Source organism: Hypanus sabinus, chromosome 1, assembly GCF_030144855.1.
Source record: "Hypanus sabinus isolate sHypSab1 chromosome 1, sHypSab1.hap1, whole genome shotgun sequence".
Lineage (NCBI taxonomy): Eukaryota > Metazoa > Chordata > Chondrichthyes > Myliobatiformes > Dasyatidae > Hypanus > Hypanus sabinus.
Window position 1 is genome coordinate 44134633 of NC_082706.1, and position 23041 is coordinate 44157673.

Here is a 23041-nt window from a genome sequence, read left to right on the forward strand (position 1 = left end):
TCGGCTGGTTAGTATCTCGATATCACACATCAGCAGTTAGCTCCCATAGTTCAAAGTTCAAAGTACATTTATTATCGGAGAATGTAGAATATATACAATTCTGAGATATGTCAGGGAACAGCGAGCTGAGCCTCGTCCCCCGCCCCGACACCCTCAGCTTTTCAATCTGTCCCGGCACTGAAATTGCCAAATTTTGGGTTGTTCCTCGTTCTTTTCACCTGAACTTTTCACTTTTCACTGAAATTGCAAAACTTCGATATCGGGTTCGGGCCCGGTCCCACCGCTCCCACTCTGCCTTCCCTCCGTCACAACGCCTCTGTTCTACCACATCGAATTACCTCCAAGTACTGATGAACTGCGAAAGGGAAGTTACAGATTATCGATTACTGTGATCATATCAAAGAAAAAAAGTGCAATACCGTAATTGATAGCTTTGTTATCAGCAAGTCTTCGCTTCACCAACACCCTCTTAAACCGGTAGGGTAAGATACCACTGTGAGAGGGGCAGTGCTGAGGGAGTGTCACTGTGTGAGGGGCAGTGCTGAGGGAGGGTCACACTGAGTGAGGGGCAGTGCTGACGGAGGGTCACACTGAGTAAGGGGCAGTGCTGAGAGAGAATCACACTGAGTGAGGAGCAGTGCCGAGGGAGAGTCACACTGTGTCAGGGGCAGTGCTGAGGGAGGGTCACACTGTGTGAGGGGCAGTGCTGAGGGAGTGTCACACTGTGAGAGGGGCAGTGCTGAGGAAGAGTCACACTGTGTGAGGGGCAGTGCTGAGGGAGGGTCACACTGTGTGAGGGGCAGGGCTGAGGGAGAGTCACACTGAGTGAGGGGCAGTGCTGACGGAGAGTCACACTGTGTGAGGGGCAGTGGTGAGGGAGAGTCACACTGTGAGAGGGGCAGTGCTGAGGGAGGGTCACTGAGTGAGGGGCAGTGCCGAGGGAGAGTCACACTGAGTGAGGGGCAGTGCTGAGGGAGAGTCACACTGTGTGAGGGGCAGTGCTGAGGGAGAGTCACACTGTGAGAGGGGCAGTGCTGAGGGAGGGTCACTGAGTGAGGGGCAGTGCCGAGGGAGAGGCACACTGTGTGAGGGGCAGTGCTGAGGGAGAATCACACTGTGTGAGGGGCAGTGCTGAGGGAGAGTCACACTGTGAGAGGGGCAGTGCTGAGGGAGAGTCACTGAGTGAGGGGCAGTGCCGAGGGAGAGGCACACTGTGTGAGGGGCAGTGCTGAGGGAGACCCACACTGTGAGAGGGGCAGTGCTGAGGGAGAATCACACTGTGAGAGGGGCAGTGCTGAGGGAGAGTCACACTGTGTGAGGGGCAGTGCTGAGGGAGAGTCACACTGTGAGAGGGGCAGTGCTGAGGGAGTGTCACTGTGTGAGGGGCAGTGCTGAGGGAGAGTCACACTGTGAGAGGGGCAGTGCTGAGGGAGAGTCACACTGTGTGAGGGGCAGTGCCGAGGGAGAGTCACACTGTGTGAGGGGCCGTGCTGAGGGCGGGTCACACTGTGTGAGGGGCAGTGCTGAGGGAGACCCACTGTGAGAGGGGCAATGCTGAGGGAGAGTCACACTGTGTGGGGGCAGTGCTGAGGGAGAGTCACACTGTTGGGGCAGTGCTGAGGGAGAGCCACACTGTGAGAGGGGCAGTGCTGAGGGAGAGTCACACTGTGAGAGGGGCAGTGCTGAGGGAGAGTCACACTGTGAGAGGGGCAGTGCTGAGGGAGGGTCACTGAGTGAGGGGCAGTGCCGAGGGAGAGGCACACTGTGTGAGGGGCAGTGCTGAGGGAGAATCACACTGTGTGAGGGGCAGTGCTGAGGGAGAGTCACACTGTGAGAGGGGCAGTGCCGAGGGAGAGGCACACTGAGTGAGGGGCAGTGCTGTGGGAGAGTCACACTGTGTGAGGGGCAGTGCTGATGGAGAGTCACACTGTGTGAGGGGGAGTGCTGAGGGAGAGTCACACTGTGTGAGGGGCAGTGCTGAGGGAGAGTCACACTGTGAGAGGGGCAGTGCTGAGGGAGAGTCACACTGTGTGAGGGGCAGTGCTGAGGGAGAGTCACACTGTGTGAGGGGCAGTGCTGAGGGAGAGTCACACTGTGTGAGGGGCAGTGCTGAGGGAGGGTCACACTGTGTGAGGGGCAGTGCTGAGGGTGGGTCACTGTGAGAGGGGCAGTGCTGAGGGAGAGTCACACTGTGTGAGGGGCAGTGCTGAGGGAGAGTCACACTGTGTGAGGGGCAGTGCTGAGGGAGAGTCACACTGTGTGAGGGGCAGTGCTGAGGGAGAGTCACACTGTGTGAGGGGCAGTGCTGAGGGAGGGTCACACTGTGTGAGGGGCAGTGCTGAGGGAGGGTCACTGTGAGAGGGGCAGTGCTGAGGGAGAGTCACACTGTGTGAGGGGCAGTGCTGAGGGAGAGTCACACTGTGTGAGGGGCAGTGCTGAGGGAGAGTCACACTGTGTGAGGGGCAGTGCTGAGGGAGAGTCACACTGTGTGAGGGGCAGTGCTGAGGGAGAGTCACACTGTGTGAGGGGCAGTGCTGAAGGAGAGTCACACTGTGTGAGGGGCAGTGCTGAGGGAGGGTCACACTGTGTGAGGGGCAGTGCTGAGGGAGGGTCACTGTGAGAGGGGCAGTGCTGAGGGAGAGTCACACTGAGTGAGGGGCAGTGCTGAGGGAGAGTCACACTGTGTGAGGGGCAGTGCTGAGGGAGAGTCACACTGAGTGAGGGGCAGTGCTGAGGGAGAGTCACACTGTGTGAGGGGCAGTGCTGAGGGAGGGTCACTGAGTGAGGGGCAGTGCCGAGGGAGAGGCACACTGAGTGAGGGGCAGTGCTGTGGGAGAGTCACACTGTGTGAGGGGCAGTGCTGAGGGAGATTCACTGAGTGAGGGGCAGTGCCGAGGGAGAGGCACACTGTGTGAGGGTCAGTGCTGAGGGAGACCCACACTGTGAGAGGGGCAGTGCTGAGGGAGAGTCACACTGTGAGAGGGGCAGTGCTGAGGGAGAGTCACTGAGTGAGGGGCAGTGCCGAGGGAGAGGCACACTGTGTGAGGGTCAGTGCTGAGGGAGACCCACACTGTGAGAGGGGCAGTGCTGAGGGAGAGTCACACTGTGTGAGGGTCAGTGCTGAGGGAGACCCACACTGCGTGAGGGGCAGTGCTGAGGGAGAGTCACACTGTGTGAGGGGCAGTGCTGAGGGAGGGTCACACTGTGTGAGGGGCAGTGCTGAGGGAGGGTCACTGTGAGAGGGGCAGTGCTGAGGGAGAGTCACACTGTGTGAGGGGCAGTGCTGAGGGAGAGTCACACTGAGTGAGGGGCAGTGCTGAGGGAGAGTCACACTGTGTGAGGGGCAGTGCTGAGGGAGAGTCACACTGAGTGAGGGGCAGTGCTGAGGGAGAGTCACACTGTGTGAGGGGCAGTGCTGAGGGAGGGTCACTGAGTGAGGGGCAGTGCCGAGGAAGAGGCACACTGAGTGAGGGGCAGTGCTGAGGGAGAGTCACACTGTGTGAGGGGCAGTGCTGAGGGAGAGTCACACTGTGAGAGGGGCAGTGCTGAGGGAGGGTCACTGAGTGAGGGGCAGTGCCGAGGGAGAGGCACACTGTGTGAGGGGCAGTGCTGAGGGAGAATCACACTGTGTGAGGGGCAGTGCTGTGGGAGAGTCACACTGTGAGAGGGGCAGTGCTGAGGGAGAGTCACTGAGTGAGGGGCAGTGCCGAGGGAGAGGCACACTGTGTGAGGGTCAGTGCTGAGGGAGACCCACACTGTGAGAGGGGCAGTGCTGAGGGAGAGTCACACTGTGTGAGGGGCAGTGCTGAGGGAGAGTCACACTGTGTGAGGGGCAGTGCTGAGGGAGAGTCACACTGAGTGAGGGGCAGTGCTGAGGGAGGGTCACACTGTGTGAGGGGCAGTGCTGAGGGAGAGTCACACTGAGTGAGGGGCAGTGCTGAGGGAGGGTCACACTGTGTGAGGGGCAGTGCTGAGGGAGAGTCACACTGTGTGAGGGGCCGTGCTGAGGGCGGGTCACATTGTGTGAGGGGCAGTGCTGAGGGAGAGTCACACTGTGTGGGGGCAGTGCTGAGGGAGAGTCACACTGTTGGGGCAGTGCTGAGGGAGAGCCACTCTGTGTGAGGGGCAATGCTGAGGGAGGGTCACAATGTGAGAGGGGCAGTGCTGAGGGAGAGTCACACTGTGAGAGGGACAGTGCTGAGGGAGAGTCACACTGTGTGGGGGCAGTGCTGAGGGAGAGTCACACTGTGTGAGGGGCAGTGCTGAGGGAGAGTCACACTGAGTGAGGGGCAGTGCTGACGGAGGGTCACACTGAGTGAGGGGCAGTGCTGAGAGAGAATCACACTGAGTGAGGGGCAGTGCTGAGGGAGAGTCACACTGTGTGAGGGCCAGTGCTGAGGGAGAGTCACACTGAGTGAGGGGCAGTGCTGACGGAGGGTCACACTGAGTGAGGGGCAGTGCTGAGAGAGAATCACACTGAGTGAGGGGCAGTGCTGAGGGAGAGTCACACTGTGTGAGGGCCAGTGCTGAGGGAGAGTCACACTGTGTGGGGGCAGTGCTGAGGGAGAGTCACACTGTGTGAGGGGCAGTGCTGAGGGAGAGTCACACTGTGTGAGGGGCAGCGCTGAGGGAGAGTCACACTGAGTGAGGGGCAGTGCTGAGGGAGAGTCACACTGTGTGAGGGGCAGCGCTGAGGGAGAGTCACACTGAGTGAGGGGCAGTGCTGACGGAGGGTCACACTGAGTGAGGGGCAGTGCTGAGAGAGAATCACACTGAGTGAGGAGCAGTGCCGAGGCAGAGTCACACTGTGTCAGGGGCAGTTCTGAGGGAGGGTCACACTGTGTGAGGGGCAGTGCTGAGGGAGTGTCACACTGTGAGAGGGGCAGTGCTGAGGGAGTGTCACACTGTGAGAGGGGCAGTGCTGAGGGAGAGTCACACTGTGTGGGGGCAGTGCTGAGGGAGAGTCACACTGTGGGGGCAGTGCTGAGGGAGAGCCACTCTGTGTGAGGGGCAGTGCTGAGGGAGAGTCACTCTGTGTGAGGGGCAGTGCTGAGGGAGAGTCACACTGTGAGGGGCAGTGCTGAGGGAGAGTCACACTGTGTGAGGGGCAGTGCTGAGGGAGAGTCACACTGTGAGGGGCAGTGCTGAGGGAGAGTCACACTGTGTGAGGGGCAGTGCTGAGGGAGAGTCACTCTGCGGGACGGGTGGTACTGAGGGAGGGTCACACTGTATGAGCTCTGTCCCCTAAAGTTGAAAACTTGCGGAACAATCTGAAAGAACAGGTTCAGAACCACCAGAAGGTTTTGGGAGAATGGAGTCTCATCTTGGATGTGGACTGGAGCAGTTTCTCTTCCCGGAAGGATTTTGTTTGTGTTGTTTTTGGCCCATGTGTCGAGCGCCGAGTCTTGGCTAAAGCTGACAGATTGCAAAGGATCATACCTTAAACTTTGTCAGCTGCGGGGAGAGATATATTCAGTTTTGTAATAGTGAATAATCCCTCCCGTTTGGAGTGCCTATCCCAGGGCGATGAGGGAAGGGGAGTTTAGACTTTGATTTGCTCAGTGACAAGTACAGCGCTGAAGTTTTTCTCCCAACACGAGGACATCCCTGCCTGTCCACAGATAACTCCTACTTTACCTCCCCTCTCTGACCTGTTGTTGTTGAAAGACTGTGGCTGTAACTGTTGATCGTCTTGTTAGTGTACAAAACTGAACAGGAAGCACATATTCCATCTTCGGTGTTCGGAGAGCTGTGTTCTTGGCCGTGAGTGGGCTTTTGTGAAGTTGGTTATTCTTTCCGACGCCCACCCCCAATATCCCTGGTACGGCCCTCCTCCCCAGCTGCCCTCTCTTGGTGCGGTCAAATACCACCCCAGTGTGGTACAGGACACCTCTGCAGGGGTTTGATCACCTTTTCTCATTTCAACGCCGCTTGCTGATGCAACTGGAACGGGGTGGGGATGCAGATGGGGGCTTTCAGGTGCAATTTGAGGGGCATTATTACAGTCCAGAGATGACATGCCTGGTCTGTAAATAGTTTGGACATACTCGCAGGCTGTGAACTTCACTTCGGAGACACAGGGCAGCACTGCTGAGCCTTCCCGACCTGTCCCTACCCCTGCTGTTCCCCCACCCACCCGTGGTGGAGAATGTCGGGGATGACGGTGAGCGGTGGGGTCAGGTGACTGATTGGAAGGCCAAAAGAAAGAAACTATCTCGGACCTCTCCCCCGGAGGAGAGGGGCAGGAGGTGACTCCTGGACCCGACTCGAAGGGCCCTATGGTGTCTGAGATTCAGCAAAGGCCTGGGGAAGCCGGGTACGGAAAGTGGTGCCCGAGTCTGAGGGAGCCTCCGATATGGAGGTCAGCGTGCCACAGCACCCCTGAGGTCTGAAGATACGGAGAGATGTGTCTCTGAGTCTGCAATCCAGGGGAAGGATTTACCTCCGGTTAAGGCCGTATGCTCAGAGTATGTCTCCCCAGAGCTGGAGGAAAGTCCTGTCACACAAGGGCCTCTGGCTGGGTGGCTTCTCTTCAGCATGCAAAGTCCAGGCTGGTGCGCGGCACCATTTTAGAGAGGGCATGTGAGGTGGCAGAATTGCCTTCGGTTGAGACTGTGTGCCCAGAGCACCCATCCTCTGGGGAGGAGGAAAGCCCTGGAGAACAGGGATCGCCTGTGAGTGGAGAGTCACCGGTGGGGTTACTCTCTCAAACTGTTGCCTCAATCGAGGCCGTGCTCTGCTGAGGGAGTCCTGTCCCGGTGCATGAGGGGAACCGGAGTAGCCCTGGAGCCCTGGATCACCATCCAGCACTGTTATTGAGAAGGAGGGAGTCTTCCTCTGTCATTGATCCAGTCTGATGGGAGCTGTGAGAACATGACATGGTGTGGACTGTGGGGATGTTGGACGACGGACATTGCCTTCTTGAGGTAGCGCCTGTTGTGGAGACTTCCGATGGTCGGGAAGGATGTACCTGTGATGTCCAGCTTCTTATGTTCCAGAAGATTTAAATCGCCATAGTGTGATATACAGTGATGATGCACATAACTGGGCAGTAGTACAAGCAGGACAGTGTGTGGGATTGTTGTATTGTTGACTGGGACAGGTTGTGAGAAAGCTGCACCTTTAGCGTGGGAACTGCCAGAACAGGCCCCTGTTCCAGTCTGTCTGTCACCGGTGTCTGTGGTACTCAGTCACAGGCACGTCGGCATCCTTGTACCTGTGGGAGTCCCACAGGGATCCCTTAGATAATAATGATCCATATTCATTCCTAGATCCATAAGATCTGATGGATCCAGTGTAGTGGATGGATGGAAGGAGCAGAGACAGTGACACGTGGTAGAGCAAACAGGAAGTGATTCCCAACAGAGGAACGCAGACCAGTTTTGGCCACTCCATTTCCTCCTGCAGTGTTAGATGATACCTCTGTCCTTGATTCTTCCTGACAGTGCTGGACTTCATCGGTCCTGAGGCCAATGAGAGAACAGAGAATGAACCTGCTACGAGCCCCCCCCCCCCCCACAAACAACTAACATGTCCCCTCCATCTGTGAGGAGGCCTGGTGGGTTTCCTTGTGTCTCCCACACTCGGTACACACCACGTCCACAGTGCAAGAGAGATACAGGGGATGGATATCAAGGCCGGTGTGTTCACAAGTCGTCCATTACCAAACATTGTTCATTCTCTCCTCAGCTGCAGTGTCGAATGAGTGGAGAGCTGAAACACCATCAGATGTGACAGCACAGAGAGGCTTGTGTGCCCGGATTCCATGCCACTACCGTTATCCATCACGTCTGGATGAGAATTCAAGGACTGGTATCTGGTATAACAGTGAAAACCAGGAAAATCATCGTATAGCCTTTCACTCCAGTGATCACAGTCAGGAGATGCAGAAGTTTCAGTCTCGGACCCGTCTGTCTGGAGACTTGAAAGACGGTGACTGTTCCCTGGTTATCGACAATATCACTGAGGAAGATGAAGGGCCGTACTTCTTCAGGATTGAATTTGAAAGGAGGAATCGTTACAACTATCTCCCTGTTACATGGCTCCGTGTTTCTGGTAGGTGTTCTGTGTGGTCACTCAACAGCAGACATTCAGCAGTCAGTGGGGAATAATATAAACTTGGCTTGGGTCCATATTCACATCGTCACAACTCCCGATTTTCAGGAAACTTCCAATTCATTCCCAATGCAGCCTCTGTATTTTCAGCTTGTCGATTGTTACTATGTTATGAAAGCCAATCTATGTTACTAATCATATTGGAGTACAACTGACATGGACACGAGAGGCTCTCGGAGTTATGTGCAGTAACTTGCCGAATTAGTTGTCTCTGCATGTGGCAGTGTTCATCTTCCCACTGACCCTCCACTCCTTCTCCATCTTCATCCCAACCATCCACACATCCCTCCTTTCCATCATCCTTTGAGTTTTTATCCACCATCCAGGCCATGCCCTGGTCTCACTAACAACATCGGGCAGGAGGTACAGAAGCCTTGTGTCCCACATCACCCAGTTCAGGAACAGTTATTCCCCTTCAAACACCAGTCTCCTGGAATGGTGTGGATAACCTCAAACACCCCGACTCTGAGTTGATTCTGTGCCCTACAGGCTCACTTTCAAGGAGTCTTCACAACTCACATTGACAGCACTGTTATTTTTGAATTTACAATTTGTCTTTTTGTTGTCAGTCTTTGTCTGCTTGTGTAGATTTTTGTAAATTTTGTTTGATTTCTTTTTTCCTGTAAATGCCTGCAAGAAAGTGAATCTCAAGGTAGTACAGGACATGGTAACAACCTGTATATGTACTTTGCTAATAAATTTAATTTGAACTTTTTAAACTCATCACCCCCATGACCAAGTCCACTTGGCCCATGTCTCACTGTCTGGGGAAGGACGTACCCCACTGGATGTATCAGTGACTGTGTGATATTGAGGCTCTCAGTGGAGGACTCTGATTCCCATTTCCCCTCTCAACAGCTTTCAGAACAGTAATGAACCCCACACTGTTCAACTTTCCCTCACACTCTACCCTCATTGTTCAGGGATCATCCTGTAAACATATTTCCTGTTGTGGGGCTGGGATTTCTATCTGAACCGATGCATCTGGTGATACTGAACTAAAAGGATCCATTTCTCTGTGTTAGATTTCACAGATAAACCCACGATATTCGCTGCAGAACTTGTTGAAGGAAAGTCTGTGAACATAAAATGCGTCTTCAACACAACGTGTAATGGAACTTCACCCACCTTAACCTGGGTCACCCCCACGGATGTACCACCATCAGTCTCAAGCAGCGTAACTCGGTGGCACAACACTCTGACATATACTTCTGTCCTGACCATGACCCCAGCGCCCAAACACCACGGGCAAAGTCTCACCTGCAGAGTCAGATACCCATCTGTTTCATCGGAGCAGACCCTCACACTAACTGTGCATTGTAAGTATGGAGAACAGTTATCATACAGGTACAGCAATACTCCACAGAGTACACAGAAATAGTCTGTAAATTTCAGTATGAGGATAATTCAATTATATATTTACTGACAAATTTTGCCCTTAATATCCGTGAAGAAGACCATAAGACATAGGAGCAGAATTAGGCCATTTGGTCCATCGAATCTGCTCCACTATTCAGTCATGGCTGATCCATTTTTCCCCTCTTCAGCCCCACTCCCCGGCCTCTTCCCCATAACCTTTGATGCCATGGCCAATCAAGAATCTATCAATTTCTGCCTTAAATAAACCCAATGACCTGGCTTCCACAGTGGCCTGTCGTAACTAATTCCTGAAACTCACCAAACTCTGGCTACAGAAATGTCTTTGCCTCGTTGTTTTAAATGGACACCCCTCTACCCTGCCCTGGACTCCCCCGCCATGGGAAACATCCTTTCCACATCCACTCTGTCTAGGGCTTTCAACATTCAAAAGATTTCAGAGATTCCTCCTCATCCTTCTAAGTTCCAGCAAGCACAGGCCCAGAGCCATCAAACATTCCCCATATGATAACCCTTTCATTCCCAGAGTCATCCATCTGAACCTCATCTGAACCCTCTCCAATGCCAGCACATCTTTTCTTAGATAAGGAGCCCAAAACTGTTCACAATGCTCAAGGTGAAGCCTCACCAGTGCCTTGTAAAGCCTCAGCATCACAACCCTGCTCTTATATTCTAGACCCCTTGAAATGAATGTTAACATTGCATTTGCCTTCCTCACCACCCACTCAACCTGCAAGTTAACCTTTAGGGTGTTCTGCACAAGGACATCTCAGATATTTCGAATTTCTCCCCGTTTAGAAAATAGTCTGCAGGTTTATCTTTTCAACCGAAGTGCATGTCCATGCACTTTGCAACATTTGCAACATGTTCCACTTTCTTGCCCATCCTTCTGATCTGCAATCCTTCTGTAGCCTTCCTGTTTCCTCAACACTACCTGCCCTTCCAACAATATTCATATCCCCTGCAAACTTGGCAACAAAGACATCATCTAAATCACCTATACAGCATAAAGATAAGTGGTCCCTACACGGAGCCCTGCAGAAAACCATGAGTCACTGCCAGTCAACCAGATCCTTTTATTCCCACTCACTGCCTCCTACTAATCAGCCAATGCTCTAACCATGGGCTCTGAACTTATTAAGCAGCCTCATGTGTGGCACCTTTTCAAATTCCTTCTGAAAATCCAAATGTACAACAGCCACTGCTTCCCCTTTATCTATCCGACTTGTCATCTCCTCAAAGAATTCCAACAGGTTTGCCAGGCAAAGATTTCCCTTAAAGAAACCACACTGACTTTATCCTATCTTGTCCTGTGTCACCAAGTACTCCATAACCTCGTCCTTTAACAATTGACTCCAGCATCTTCCCAACCACTGAGTTCAGGCTAACTGCTCTAAAATTTCCTTTCTGCTGCCTCCCTTGTTTGCAATTTTCCAGTCCTCTGGAACCATCGCTTGATTCTGGCCTGGTCCCGGAGGACCGGAAGATTGCAAATATCACTTTAAGGGAGGAAGGAAAAAGAAAGGATATTATAGTACAGTTAGCCTAACCTCAGTGTTTGGGAAAATGTTGGAGTCTATTATTAGGAATGAGGTGTCGAGGTACTTGGGAGCCTAATGATAAAATAAATCAAAGTTAACATGGTTCCTGTTAAGGGAAATTTTGCCTGATAAATCTGTTATCACTCTTCAAGGAAGAGACAGAGTAGTCAAATGAGAGGCAGTGAATGTAATTTACTTGGATTTTCAGGAGATATTTGATAAGGTGCCACACATGTGGTTGCTTAACAAGATAAATGGCATTACAGGAAAGATACTGGCACAGAGAGCAGAATGGCTGTCAGGCAGGGGGCAGTGAGTGGGAATAAAAGGGCCCTTTTCTGCTTGGCTGCCAGTGACTAGTGGTGTTCCAGGGTCAGTATTGTGACAGCTGCTTTGCATGTTGTTCGTCCATGATTCGGATCATGGAACTGATGGATTTGTGGATGATACAAAGATAGGTGGAGATAGGTAGTGCTGAGGAAGCAATGATATTGCAGCAGCACTTTTGGAAAAATGGGCAAAAATGTGGCAAATTGAATACAGTGATGGGAAATGTATGATAATGCATTTTGGTAAAAGGTACAACAGTGTGGACTATCATCTAAATGGAGAGGTTCAAATATCAGAGTTGTAGAGGACTTAGCCCTCCTCATGCAAGACTCCAAGAAGGTGAATTTACAGGTTGAGTCTGTGGTAAAGAAGTCAAATGCAATGTTGGCATTTATTTCAAGGGGAATAAAATATAAAATCAAGGAGTTAATACTAAGCCTTTATAAGACACTAGTTAGGCCGAATGTTGAAATGACCAGATAGGGTGGATAGGAGAGGATGATTCCTATGGTTGGGGCATCCAGAACTAGAGAACAGAGCCTCAAAATTGAGGGAGGACTCTTTAGAAGAGAGGTAGCAGGAATGTTTTTAGCCAGAGTAGTAAATCAGGGAATGCTCTCCCACAGGCTGGGAAACAGAGTAGTAAACCTGGGAATGCTCTCCCACAGGCTGGGAAACAGAGTAGTAAACCTGGGAATGCTCTCCCACAGGCTGCGGTGGAGCCTAGGTCTGTGCATATATTTAAGGTGGAAGTTGATCATTTCCTGATCGGTCAGGCATCAAAGGATATAGTGAGAAGGCAGGTGTATGGAGGTGAGTGGGACCTGGGATCAACCATGATGGAATGGTGGAACAGACTCGATGGGCTGAATGGCTAAATTCTCCTCCTTTGTCTTATGGTCTTATGCCAAAGTCCAATGGTTCTTGAAAGATCATAACTAATGCCTCCACAATCTCTACTGCTACATCTTTCAGAACCCGAGGGTGCAGATCATCCGGTCCGGCTGACTTGTGTAACTTCAGCTTTTTGAGCACCTTCTCCCTTGTAACAGTAACTGTATTCACTTCCCTTCCCTCACACCCGTCAACACCTGCCACACTGCTCGTGTTTTCCACAGTGACGACTGATACAAAATACTCGTTTAGTTCATCTGCCATCTCCTTGTCTCCTGTTATTATTTCTCCAGCCTCATTTTCTAATGGTCTTATTTCGAAGTTCATCTCTATTTTTCTCTTTATATATTGAAAATGCTTTTTCTATCCTTTTGATATTGTTTGCTAGCTTGCTCTCATATTTCATATTTTCCCATATTGATTATTTTAGTTGCTTTCTGTAACTTTTTTTTACAAGCTACCAAAACCTATATCATCCTGCTAATTTTAGCTTTGTTGTATGCCCTCTCTTTAGCTTTTATATTAGGTTTGACCTTCTCAGCCATGATTGTACTATTTTGCCATTTGTGTATTTCTTTGTTTTTGGAATACACCAATTATTTCCACTTGTTGCCTCCTATTAATCAGCCAATGCTCTAACCATGGGCTCTGAACTTATTAAGCAGCCTCATGTGTGGCACCTTGTCAAATTCCTTCTGAAAATCCAAATGTACAGCATCCACTGCTTCTCCTTTATCTATCTGACTGTCATCTCCTCAAAGAATTCCAACAGGTTTGTCAGGCAAGATTTTCCCTTAAAGAAACCATGCTGACTTAATCCTGACTTTTCCTGTGTTACCAAGTATTCCATAACCTTGTCCTTTAACAATTGACTCCAACATCTTCCCAACCACTGAGGTCAGGCTCACTGCTCTATAATTTTCTTTCTGTTGCCTCCCTCGTTTTAAATTTTCCAGTCCTCTGGAAGCATCCCTTGATTCTGGCCTGGTCCTGGAGGACTGGAAGATTGCAAATGTCACTCCACTCTTTCAGGGAGGAAGGTAAAAGAAAGGATATTATAGGCCAGTTAGCCGAACCTCAGTGATCGGGAAAGTATTGGAGTTCATTATTAGGAATGAGGTGTCAAGGGACTTGGAGCCTAATAATAAAATAAATCAAAGTCAGCAAGGTTTCTCTAAAGGGAAATCTTGCCTGATAAATCTGTTAGCATTCTTCGTGGAGAAAAACAGAGTGGTCAAAGGAAATGCAGTCGATATAATTTACTTGGATTGAAGGAAGGCATTTGATAAGGTGCCATATATGAGGCTGCTTAACAAGATAAATGGCATTACAGGAAAGATACTGGCACAGAGAGCAGAATGGCTGTCAGGCAGGGGGCAGTGAGTGGGAATAAAAGGGGCCTTTTCTGCTTGGCTGCCGGTGACTCGTGGTGTTCCAGGGTCAGTATTGTGACAGCTGCTTTGCATGTTGTTCGTCCATGATTCCGATCATGGAATTGATGGATTTGTGGATGATACAAAGATAGGTGGAGATAGGTAGCGCTGAGGAAGCAATGAGATTGCAGCAGGACTTTTGGAAGAATGGGCAAAAAGGTGGCAGATTGAATAGAGTGTTCAGAAATTATGATAATGCATTTTGGTAAAAGGTACAATAATGTAGACTGTCAACTAAATGGAGAGGTTCAAACGTCAGAAGTGTAGAGGGACTTAGGGGTCCTTGAACGAGACTCCAAGAATGTTAATTTACAGGTTGAGTCTGTGGTAATTAAGTCTAATGCTATGTTGGCATTTATTTCAAGGGGAATAAAATGTATAAATAAGGAGATATTGCTGAGCCTTTATAAGATACTGATCAGGCCAAATGTTGAAATGACTAGATAGGGTGGATAGGAGAGGATGATTCCTATGGTGGGGGCATCCAGAACTAGAGAACAGAGCCTCAAAATTGAGGGAGGACTCTTTAGAAGAGAGGTAGCAGGAATGCTTTTCAGCCAGAGTAGTAAACCTGGGAATGCTCTCCCACAGGCTGGGAAACAGAGTAGTAAATCAGGGAATGATCTCCCACAGGCTGTGAAACAGAGTAGTAAACCTGGGAATGCTCTCCCACAGGCTGGGAAACAGAGTAGTAAACCTGGGAATGATATCCCACAGGCTGTGAAACAGAGTAGTAAACCTGGGAATGCTCTCCCACAGGCTGTGAAACAGAGTAGTAAACCTGGGAATGCTCTCCCACAGGCTGTGAAACAGAGTAGTAAACCTGGGAATGCTCTCCCACAGGCTGTGAAACAGAGTAGTAAACCTGGGAATGCTCTCCCACAGGCTGGGAAACAGAGTAGTAAACCTGGGAATGCTCTCCCACAGGCTGGGAAACAGAGTAGTAAACCTGGGAATGCTCTCCCACAGGCTGGGAAACAGAGTAGTAAACCTGGGAATGCTCTCCCACAGGCTGGGAAACAGAGTAGTAAACCTGGGAATGCTCTCCCACAGGCTGTGAAACAGAGTAGTAAACCTGGGAATGCTCTCCCACAGGCTGTGAAACAGAGTAGTAAACCTGGGAATGCTCTCCCACAGGCTGTGAAACAGAGTAGTAAACCTGGGAATGCTCTCCCACAGGCTGTGATTCCTAAAGGATCATAACCAACACCTCCACAATCTCTACTGCTACCTCTTTCAGAGCCCTAGGGTACAGTTCATCTGGTCTGGTCGACTTGTTTACCTTTAGGTCCTTCAACTTTTTGAGCACCTTCTCCCTTGTAATAGTAACTGCATTCACTTCTCTTCCCTCACACCCGTCAACACCTGCCTCACTACTTGTGTCTTCCACAGTGAATACTGATGCAAAATACTCATTTAGTTCATCTGCCAGCTCCTTGTCCCTGTTATTATTTCTCCAGCCTCATTTTCTAATGGTCTTATATTGATTCTCATCTCTATTTTTCTTTTTGTTTACTGGAAAATACTTTTCCGATCCCCCTTGATATTGTTTGCTAGCTTTCTCTCATATTTCATATTTTCCCTCATGGTGATTCTTTTAGTTGCTTGTTGTAACTTTTTTTACAAGCTGCCCAATACTATATCTTCCTGCTAATTTTTGCTTTGTGGTATGCCCTCTCTTTAGCTTTCAAGTTGCCTTTGACTTCCCTTGTTGCTCACGGTTGCACTATTTTCCCATTTGAGTATTCTTTGATTTTGGAATACACCATCCTGCACCTTCCTCATTTTCCCAGAAACTCAAGCCATTGCTACTCTGCTGTCAGGTGTGCCAGCATCTCCTTCCAATTTACTTTGGTCAACTCCTCTCTCATACCATTGTAATTTCCTTTACTGAAATACTGCACTGTCAGACTTTAATTTCTCCCTATCAAATTTCAAGTTGAGCTCAATCAAATTATGATTATTCCATCATTCCATTCTAAGGGTTCCTTTACCTTTAGCTTCCAAATTGCCTCTGGTTCATTTACATCACACCCAATCCATTGTAGCTGATCTCCTAGTAGGCTTAATGACAAAATGTCTTAAAAAGCCATCTTGTAGATATTCAACTCATTCGGAATCTTGGAATCTGTTACAAACCTGATTTTCCCAATCTACCCACTTGTTAAAGTTCCCATGTCCATCATAATGTTTTGCTTTTGACACACCGTTTCTATTTCCCATTGTAATCTGTAGTCCACATCCCAGCTACTGTTTGGAGGCCTGAATGCAACCGTCATCAAGGTCCTTTTACCCTTACAGTTTCTTTACTCAACCCACAAGGATTCTCCATCTTCTGATCTCATGTCACATCTTTCTAATGATTTGATGCCATATTTTACCAGCAGAGTCACACCATCCCCTCCGCCTACCTTCCTATCCCACCAATACAATACGTAATCCTGGACACTCAGTTCCCAACTATAACCATCCCTCAGCCATGATTCACTGATGGCCACACCTTCATACCTGACAATCTGTAAAAGCGCAAAAAGATCATCTACCTTATTTTTTATACTCCATGCACTGAGATATCACACTTTGAGTACTGTATTTGTTACATTTTTTGTCTCTGCATCCCTAATTCACTGATACCTACACTGTTGTCTGCAATTTTGTCCTCTCATCTGCCTGTCCTTCTTGACAGTCTGACTGCGTGATATCTTTGTGTTTTTGCCATCTGTCCTATCCTGACTCCATTCATCTGGTTCCCATCCCCCTGCCAAATTAGTTTAACCCTCTGCAACACTTATAACAAACCTGCCTGCAAGAATTTTATTCCCCCTTGGGTTCCTTTCCTACAGGTCGTATCTCCCCCAGACCAATGATCCAAGAACCTGAAGCCCTGCCCCCTGCATCAACTTCTCAACCATGCATCTAGCTGCCAAATCATCCTGTTTTACCCTCACCGGCACGTGGCACAGGTCCAATCCGGAAATTACTACCCTGGATGGCCAGCTTCTCAGCTTTTTGCCTCACTCTCTAAATCCTCTCTTCAGGACCTCTTTGCTTTTCCTTCCTATGTCATTGGTACCAATATGTACCAAGACATCTGGCTGCTGTCCCTCCTCCAAAATGCTGTGGATGTGAACCGAGATGTCCCTGACCCTGGCACCTGGGAGGCAACAAACCATCCAGGTGTCCCGTTCACATCCACAGAATCTCCTGTCTGTTCCCCAGACTATTGATTCCCCTATCACTACCTCTCCCCTCTACTCCCTCTTCCCCTTCTGCACCTTGGACCCATGCTCAGAGCCAGTAAACCTGGTCTCAATGCCATTCCTGTGGAAGGTCACCCCCCACAACAGTATCCAAAACGGTTTACTTATTATTGAGAGGAACGGCCACAGGGATGCTCTGCACTGACTGACTTTTCACATGTCCATGTCCCCTGACGGTCACCCAACTACCCCATCCTCCTGCAACCTCGGGGTGACCAGTTCCCTGTAACTCTAATTGATGATCTCCTCACTCTCCCATACAAACCAAAGGTCATCCCCAGCTGCTCCTTCAGATCCCTATCATGGTCTACTGTGCCATCTGAAATAACCTTAATATCGGCCATCAGCATCGTCCTCCAGATACTGCAGTTTTACCAAAGCATCACCCTTCTCCACCCGACCATGGGGCAGGGCTTGTTCCCCGCCAGCACCCAGTGCTATGGCGCCACTCACCAGCCCGGAGGACGCACGTTCAGCAGAGGCCGCCGCGGCTGCGGGCTCCTGTACGGAAGGAGTATCCTCCAGCTCTGGGGAGACACACTCTGAGCATCCGGGCTTATCCGGAGGGTAAATCCATCCCCACGTGTGACCCCTGGTCGCCTTCAGACCACAGATGTGCAGAGTCACGCTGACATCCATTTCGGATGTGTCCGCAGCCTCCGGCACCACCTCCCCTTTCCCGACCTTTACTGGAACTCAGAGGCCTTGGGCCCCCTCCAGGTCGGGTTTAACATGAGCCGTCCGCCCCTTCGCAGGGGAAGAAGCCTCGGGGTGTTTCTTGTTTTTCCTTGCCTTCCTACCTGAACCCACCCCTCATTTTCAACCGTGCCGCGCCCATCACCGACCTCTATCGCCAGGGCAAGGGGAGAAGGGGAGGGGCGACAGGAGGAACAGAAAGAGGGGAGCAGCGGGGGAAACCCAGCGGCGTCGGATTCTGTCTTCGTGATGGAGTTAGCAGCCTGGCGGTAACGAATATGTACTATTTGCATCGCGGGCGGCTGGTAGCCATGGAATCGTGTAACATTACTCCTGAAATTGTACCTGAAAGCATCCCTCGACATCCCCACCCCGCTCCAGCTGCATAAGCAGACGGCGCGGAAAGGAGAAAAGGTGGTTAAATCCCCGCGGAGGTGCCGTCCCTCATTGAGTTATATTTGACCGCTTTTCACACAGCGAGCTGGAGGAGAGGAGGGCCACATCAGCGATAGTGGACGTTGGAAATTATAACCATCTGCACGGGGATCAACACCGGCTCCACCGTTATGGAAACCCTCCCCGCCTTTAACCCCCTACTCAGGACCAGGTACACAGACCGCAGGTAGAAAACGGTCTTCCAGCTCGATTTCGCAGATGCAACAACGCATTCACGACCCCCAACAGCCTTAGCCATGACTTTTAAAGCGTCATTCCTACTGACTGAAGTCGGTACAGTGCATTGTACAGCATTTTTCAGGGCTATTAATTTGAAAGTGGGACCCACTTCGCGAGATGTAACTCCAGAGCCCGCATCCTCCGCGCCATGCCGACATCTCGGAGCTGCAGTCTGCCATGACGGTCACCACTCAGTCCGAAATTCGGCAGCACCGCTGAGACTAAACACAGCGAGACCCCAGCAAATAATCTCTCAAAAAGAAACAGTTGAGAGAGGGGAGGGAGATGGGAGTTATCCGTGGACAGGCTGGATGTCCGTCTGGTTGAAAACCCCCAGCGCCATCCGTGCTGCTGCAAAAACGAAGGTGTCTCCCAGGTCAGTCCGCTCTTCCTCCGGCCGCCCCGAAGTCTTCCCAATCGCCCTGGGCTCGGCAACCTAAACGGGAGGGGCTACCGTTGTTTCAAAACGGATTTAATCCGTTCCCGCTCCGGACAAAGTTAAAAACTCGAACTTTGGCAATCAGTCAGCTGCAGCCACTGCTCAGCGCCCGAGAAACACGGACCGAAAACTTCAAAACCGGGTCCTTGCAGGAAAGAACCCGCTCTAGTTCACTGTCTATATGACACCCCATTCTCCCAAAACCTTCTGGAGGTCTCGAAGCTTGTTTTTTTTATGATTTTGCCGCTATTTTCAACTTTAGGGGAGAGAGAGCTCACACACTGTGACCCTCCTCCGTTTCGCAACTGCTTCAGTGCGACTTTCCTCAGTACTTCACCTCCAATATCGCCCCTCCCACAGTGTGACCCTATCTCAGTAACGTCCTTCTGACAGAGCGGCGCTCCCTCTGTGTGACAACAATCCACTGATGAAGTTCCGCACGGCATCTTTGCCCACATCACTCCCTCAGCACTGTCTCTCCGATACCACACTGTTACTCGTTTCTGCCCTTCAAAGTGGGCATCACCGTAATCAGTAATCAGTGCAGGGCTGTCCTTGGCTGTGAGCTTGTGGCGAGGAATTTGGACAGTGGACCATATGACATAGGACCAGATTTAGGCCACTCGGCCCATCGACTCTGCTACGCAAATTCCATCATTGCTGACTTGTTACCCCCCTCAACCCCATTCTCTGGTCTTCTCCATTATATTTGACACCCTCAGCAAGAAGCTATTAACCTCCGTTTTAAATATACCCAATGACTTGTCCTCCACAGCAGACTGTGGCAATGACTTACACAGATTCACCACCCTCTGGCTGAAGAATTGTCTCCTCACCTGCTTTCTAAATGGACATCCCTCTATTCTGAAGCTGTTCCCCCGGTCCTCGACCTGCACACTATAGGAAACATTATCTCCACGTCCTCCCGGTCTAGGCTTTCAATATTCACTAAGTTTCAGTGAGATTCCCCTCATTCTTGTAAACTCCAGTGAGTATCGGCCCAGAGCCATCAAACACTCCTCATACGCACAAATCCACAGAGACCTGCCTCCACTCACTCCGTGATCTCTTGCTCCGCAGACGTCCCAACAGGCCCCGCTCACTTTTTAACACTGATATATGATCTTTTATTGTTTTGAAACTGTTGCACTGTTAACCATCTGTTTGTCTTTAGATGCCCCACAGAATTTCTCAATTACTTCCAACAACAGTGTGAATAATTCCTGGGTAAATATAAAGGAAGGGATTCCTACATCGATCCTCTGCGCTGTCCAGAGTTTCCCAGTGTCTAATCTAACGTGGAGACATCTCGGTGTCACACTGAACACAACAAGTTCCAGCAATGAACTGCGGCTGGAGTTTCCTCAGGTGACCCCCCAGCAGGCTGGAGTCTATCAGTGTGTGGCGGAGAATGAACACGGGACTGCGGAGAGGGCCATCACCCTCAGTGTGGAGTGTAAGTGGATGCATTGCTACATCTCTAAGTACAAATGCAAAGTCAGTGGACTATTTACCTTTCAATACACAATCCACACTCAGTGGCCACTTTATAAAGTACCTGTAAACTGCTCGTTAATGGAAATATCTAATCAGCGAATCATGTGTTGACAACTCAATGCATAAAAGCATGCAGACATGGTTAAGAGATTCTGTTGTTGTTCAGAGCAACTATTGGAATGGGGAGGAAATATGATCAAAGTGACTTTAACCATTCTCTGCAGGCATACTTAGGAAATCCATAGAAAAGTAACTGCTAACAGTAAACAAACTGTGCAAATGCAGATATAAATAACTCCTAATAAAATAACGAGCATTAAGTAATGAGTGTAGCTATCTTCTCTTGTTCAAGAGCCTGATGATTTCAGGACCTGCTAATCTTCTGGAAAATTTCATGCACAATAGTCTTTAGAGTTTACAGAGGATGGTGTGAAAAACAAACAGAAAAAAATCCATTGAGTGTCAGTTCTGTGGGAGAAGCACTTTGTTAATGGGAAAGGTCAGAGGAGAATACCAGACTGGTTCAATCTGACAGGAAGGCGATGTAACTCAAACAATCACACGTTACAGCAGTGATATGCAGAAGAGCATCTCTGAATGTGGAGGAGGGGGATCCAACGCATCAAAATGGAGACAGCCTCAGTTTACAGAGAATGGAAAGGGGTGTCCCACAGAGGACAGCTGATGCTTCAGAATAACACTGGACCATTACAATATATCAGTGCTACCAACATCCCCTGCCTGTTTCTTCCCAGATAAGCCTGAGATTTCTCGGGACTCAGGATGCACTCGGACCTCCGATGTCATCACATGTGTGTGTGCGGCCAGATCAAACCCACCCGGAGAGCTCACCTGGCACCTCCCCCTCGCCAACCTCAGCGGGAACCAGACGCACGGTCGTTTCCAGACGTGGCAGGTGGCAGACGGGCAGCTGGTGACTGGCTCGCTGACGATGGGTGTGGGCGAGGGAGAGGGGGATGTGACCGCCTTCTGTACTGTCCGAAACCAGCATGGAGAGGTCATGTTTGCAGTGTTCCTGTGGATGACAGGTGAGGATAACACGGGGAAATATCCTTCATTCAGCACAGTGCAGCTCTAAGCTAAGCTCAGCAATTCCCTCTGTTTTCCACTTGAGCTCCATCTGAGCAAAGTCTGCCTTCCCTTCTGGCAGGATGGGGAAGATCACACGGACAGAGGGGAGTTTACGACAGTTTTCTGACCTCACAAATGGTCATTGTCACATTGCTAGCTATGTTGATCTTGCTGTGTACAGACTGCTGCCCTGCTGCCCTTGGGATCAGATCACAAGCTGAGGAACACACTGGGATAGTGAAATGGGAATTCTCCTTTAAAACTCCACTGCCTTCATCCAAGGATTTAGGTTTTTCACTCAATGCGTGAAGGACAAAGCCCCAGTAAAATCAGGAAGCAACACATGGGACCGGATGACAACCATACATCAGAAGCATACATTCACCATACATTGGGATGGTGAAGTGAGACAGTGAGATGTGAATTGCACACTCCACTTTCCTTTAAGACCCCACTGCCTTGATCTAAGGAATTAGCCATTTCCCTCAATGTGCTGAGGACAAAGCCCAAGTAAAATTGGGAAGGAACACATGGATCTCTCTCTCCGACAAAATGTTGGCAATGAAAAGCCGAATGTCCTGGACATTACTTTAGAATCAGAATCAGAATCAGGTCCAATATCACCGGCACACGCTGTCAAATACGTTGTTCTGTGGCAGGACTACATGGCAATGTACAATACAATATCTATAAATTACAATAAGAAATATATACACAGTGCCTAGAAAAAGTATTCACCCCCTTGGAAGTTTTCATGTTTTATTGTTTTACAACATTGAATCACAGTAGATTTAATTTGGCTTTTTTTGACACTGATCAACAGGAAAAGACTCTTTCATGTTAAAGTGAAAATGGAACTCTACAAAGTGATATAAATTAATTACAAATATAAAACACAAAATATGTGATTGCATAAGTACTCACCCCTTCAAGTCAGTATTTATTAGATGCACCTTTGGGAGCAATTACAGCCTTGAGTCTGTGTGGATAGGGTGCTATCAGCTTTGCACATCTGGACACTGCAATTTTTCCCTATTTTTCTTCACAAAACAGTTCAAGCTCTGTCAGACTTCATGGGGCTCATGATTATACCATCTTTTTCCAGTCCAGCTATAAATACTTGATTGGATTGAGGACTCTAATCCGATTTGGCCACAACAGGACATGAACATTGTTGTTTTTAAGCCGTTCCTGTGTAGCTTTGGCTTTATGCATGGGTTCTTTGTCTTGCTGGGAAACAAATTTTCTTCCCAGTCCCAGTTCTAAAGCAGGCTACATCAGGTTTTCCAACAGGATTTTTGTACTTTGCCGCAATGATTTTACCCTCTGCCTTACAAACCTACCAGAGCCTGCCATAGTAAAGCATCTCCACAGCACAATGCAGACACTGCCATGTTTCACTGTGGGGATGGTGTGTTTTTGATGATGTGTGGTGTTTGAATTAAGCTAAACATAGCGTTGATTCTGATGGTCAAAATGTTCAATTTTGGTTTCATCAGACGATAGAACCTTCTTCTACCTGACTTCAGAGTCTCCCACATACCTTCCAGCAAACTCTAGCTGTGATTTCATGTGGGTTTCTTTTCAACAGTGTCCTTTTGTTTGCCACTCTCCCATACGCTGAAACTGGTGAAGTACCCGGGCAACAGTCTCTCCTATCTCAGCCACTGAAGCTTGTAACTCCTCCAGAGT

General features: G+C 49.6%; 1 protein-coding gene across 6 annotated transcripts in view; it reads left to right on the plus strand.

Annotated features, from left to right (window-relative positions):
* LOC132393368 (sialic acid-binding Ig-like lectin 10) overlaps positions 1-23041 on the plus strand; it is a 77495-nt gene that overhangs the window by 48454 nt on the left and 6000 nt on the right. For all 6 annotated transcript variants that reach the window (XM_059968491.1, XM_059968512.1, XM_059968519.1 and 3 more), the window contains 4 exons: positions 7690-8055; positions 9141-9434; positions 19935-20216; positions 21013-21306. In XM_059968491.1, the coding sequence (XP_059824474.1) occupies positions 7690-8055; positions 9141-9434; positions 19935-20216; positions 21013-21306 (1236 nt within the window). The remainder of the gene's footprint in view (positions 1-7689; positions 8056-9140; positions 9435-19934; positions 20217-21012; positions 21307-23041) is intronic.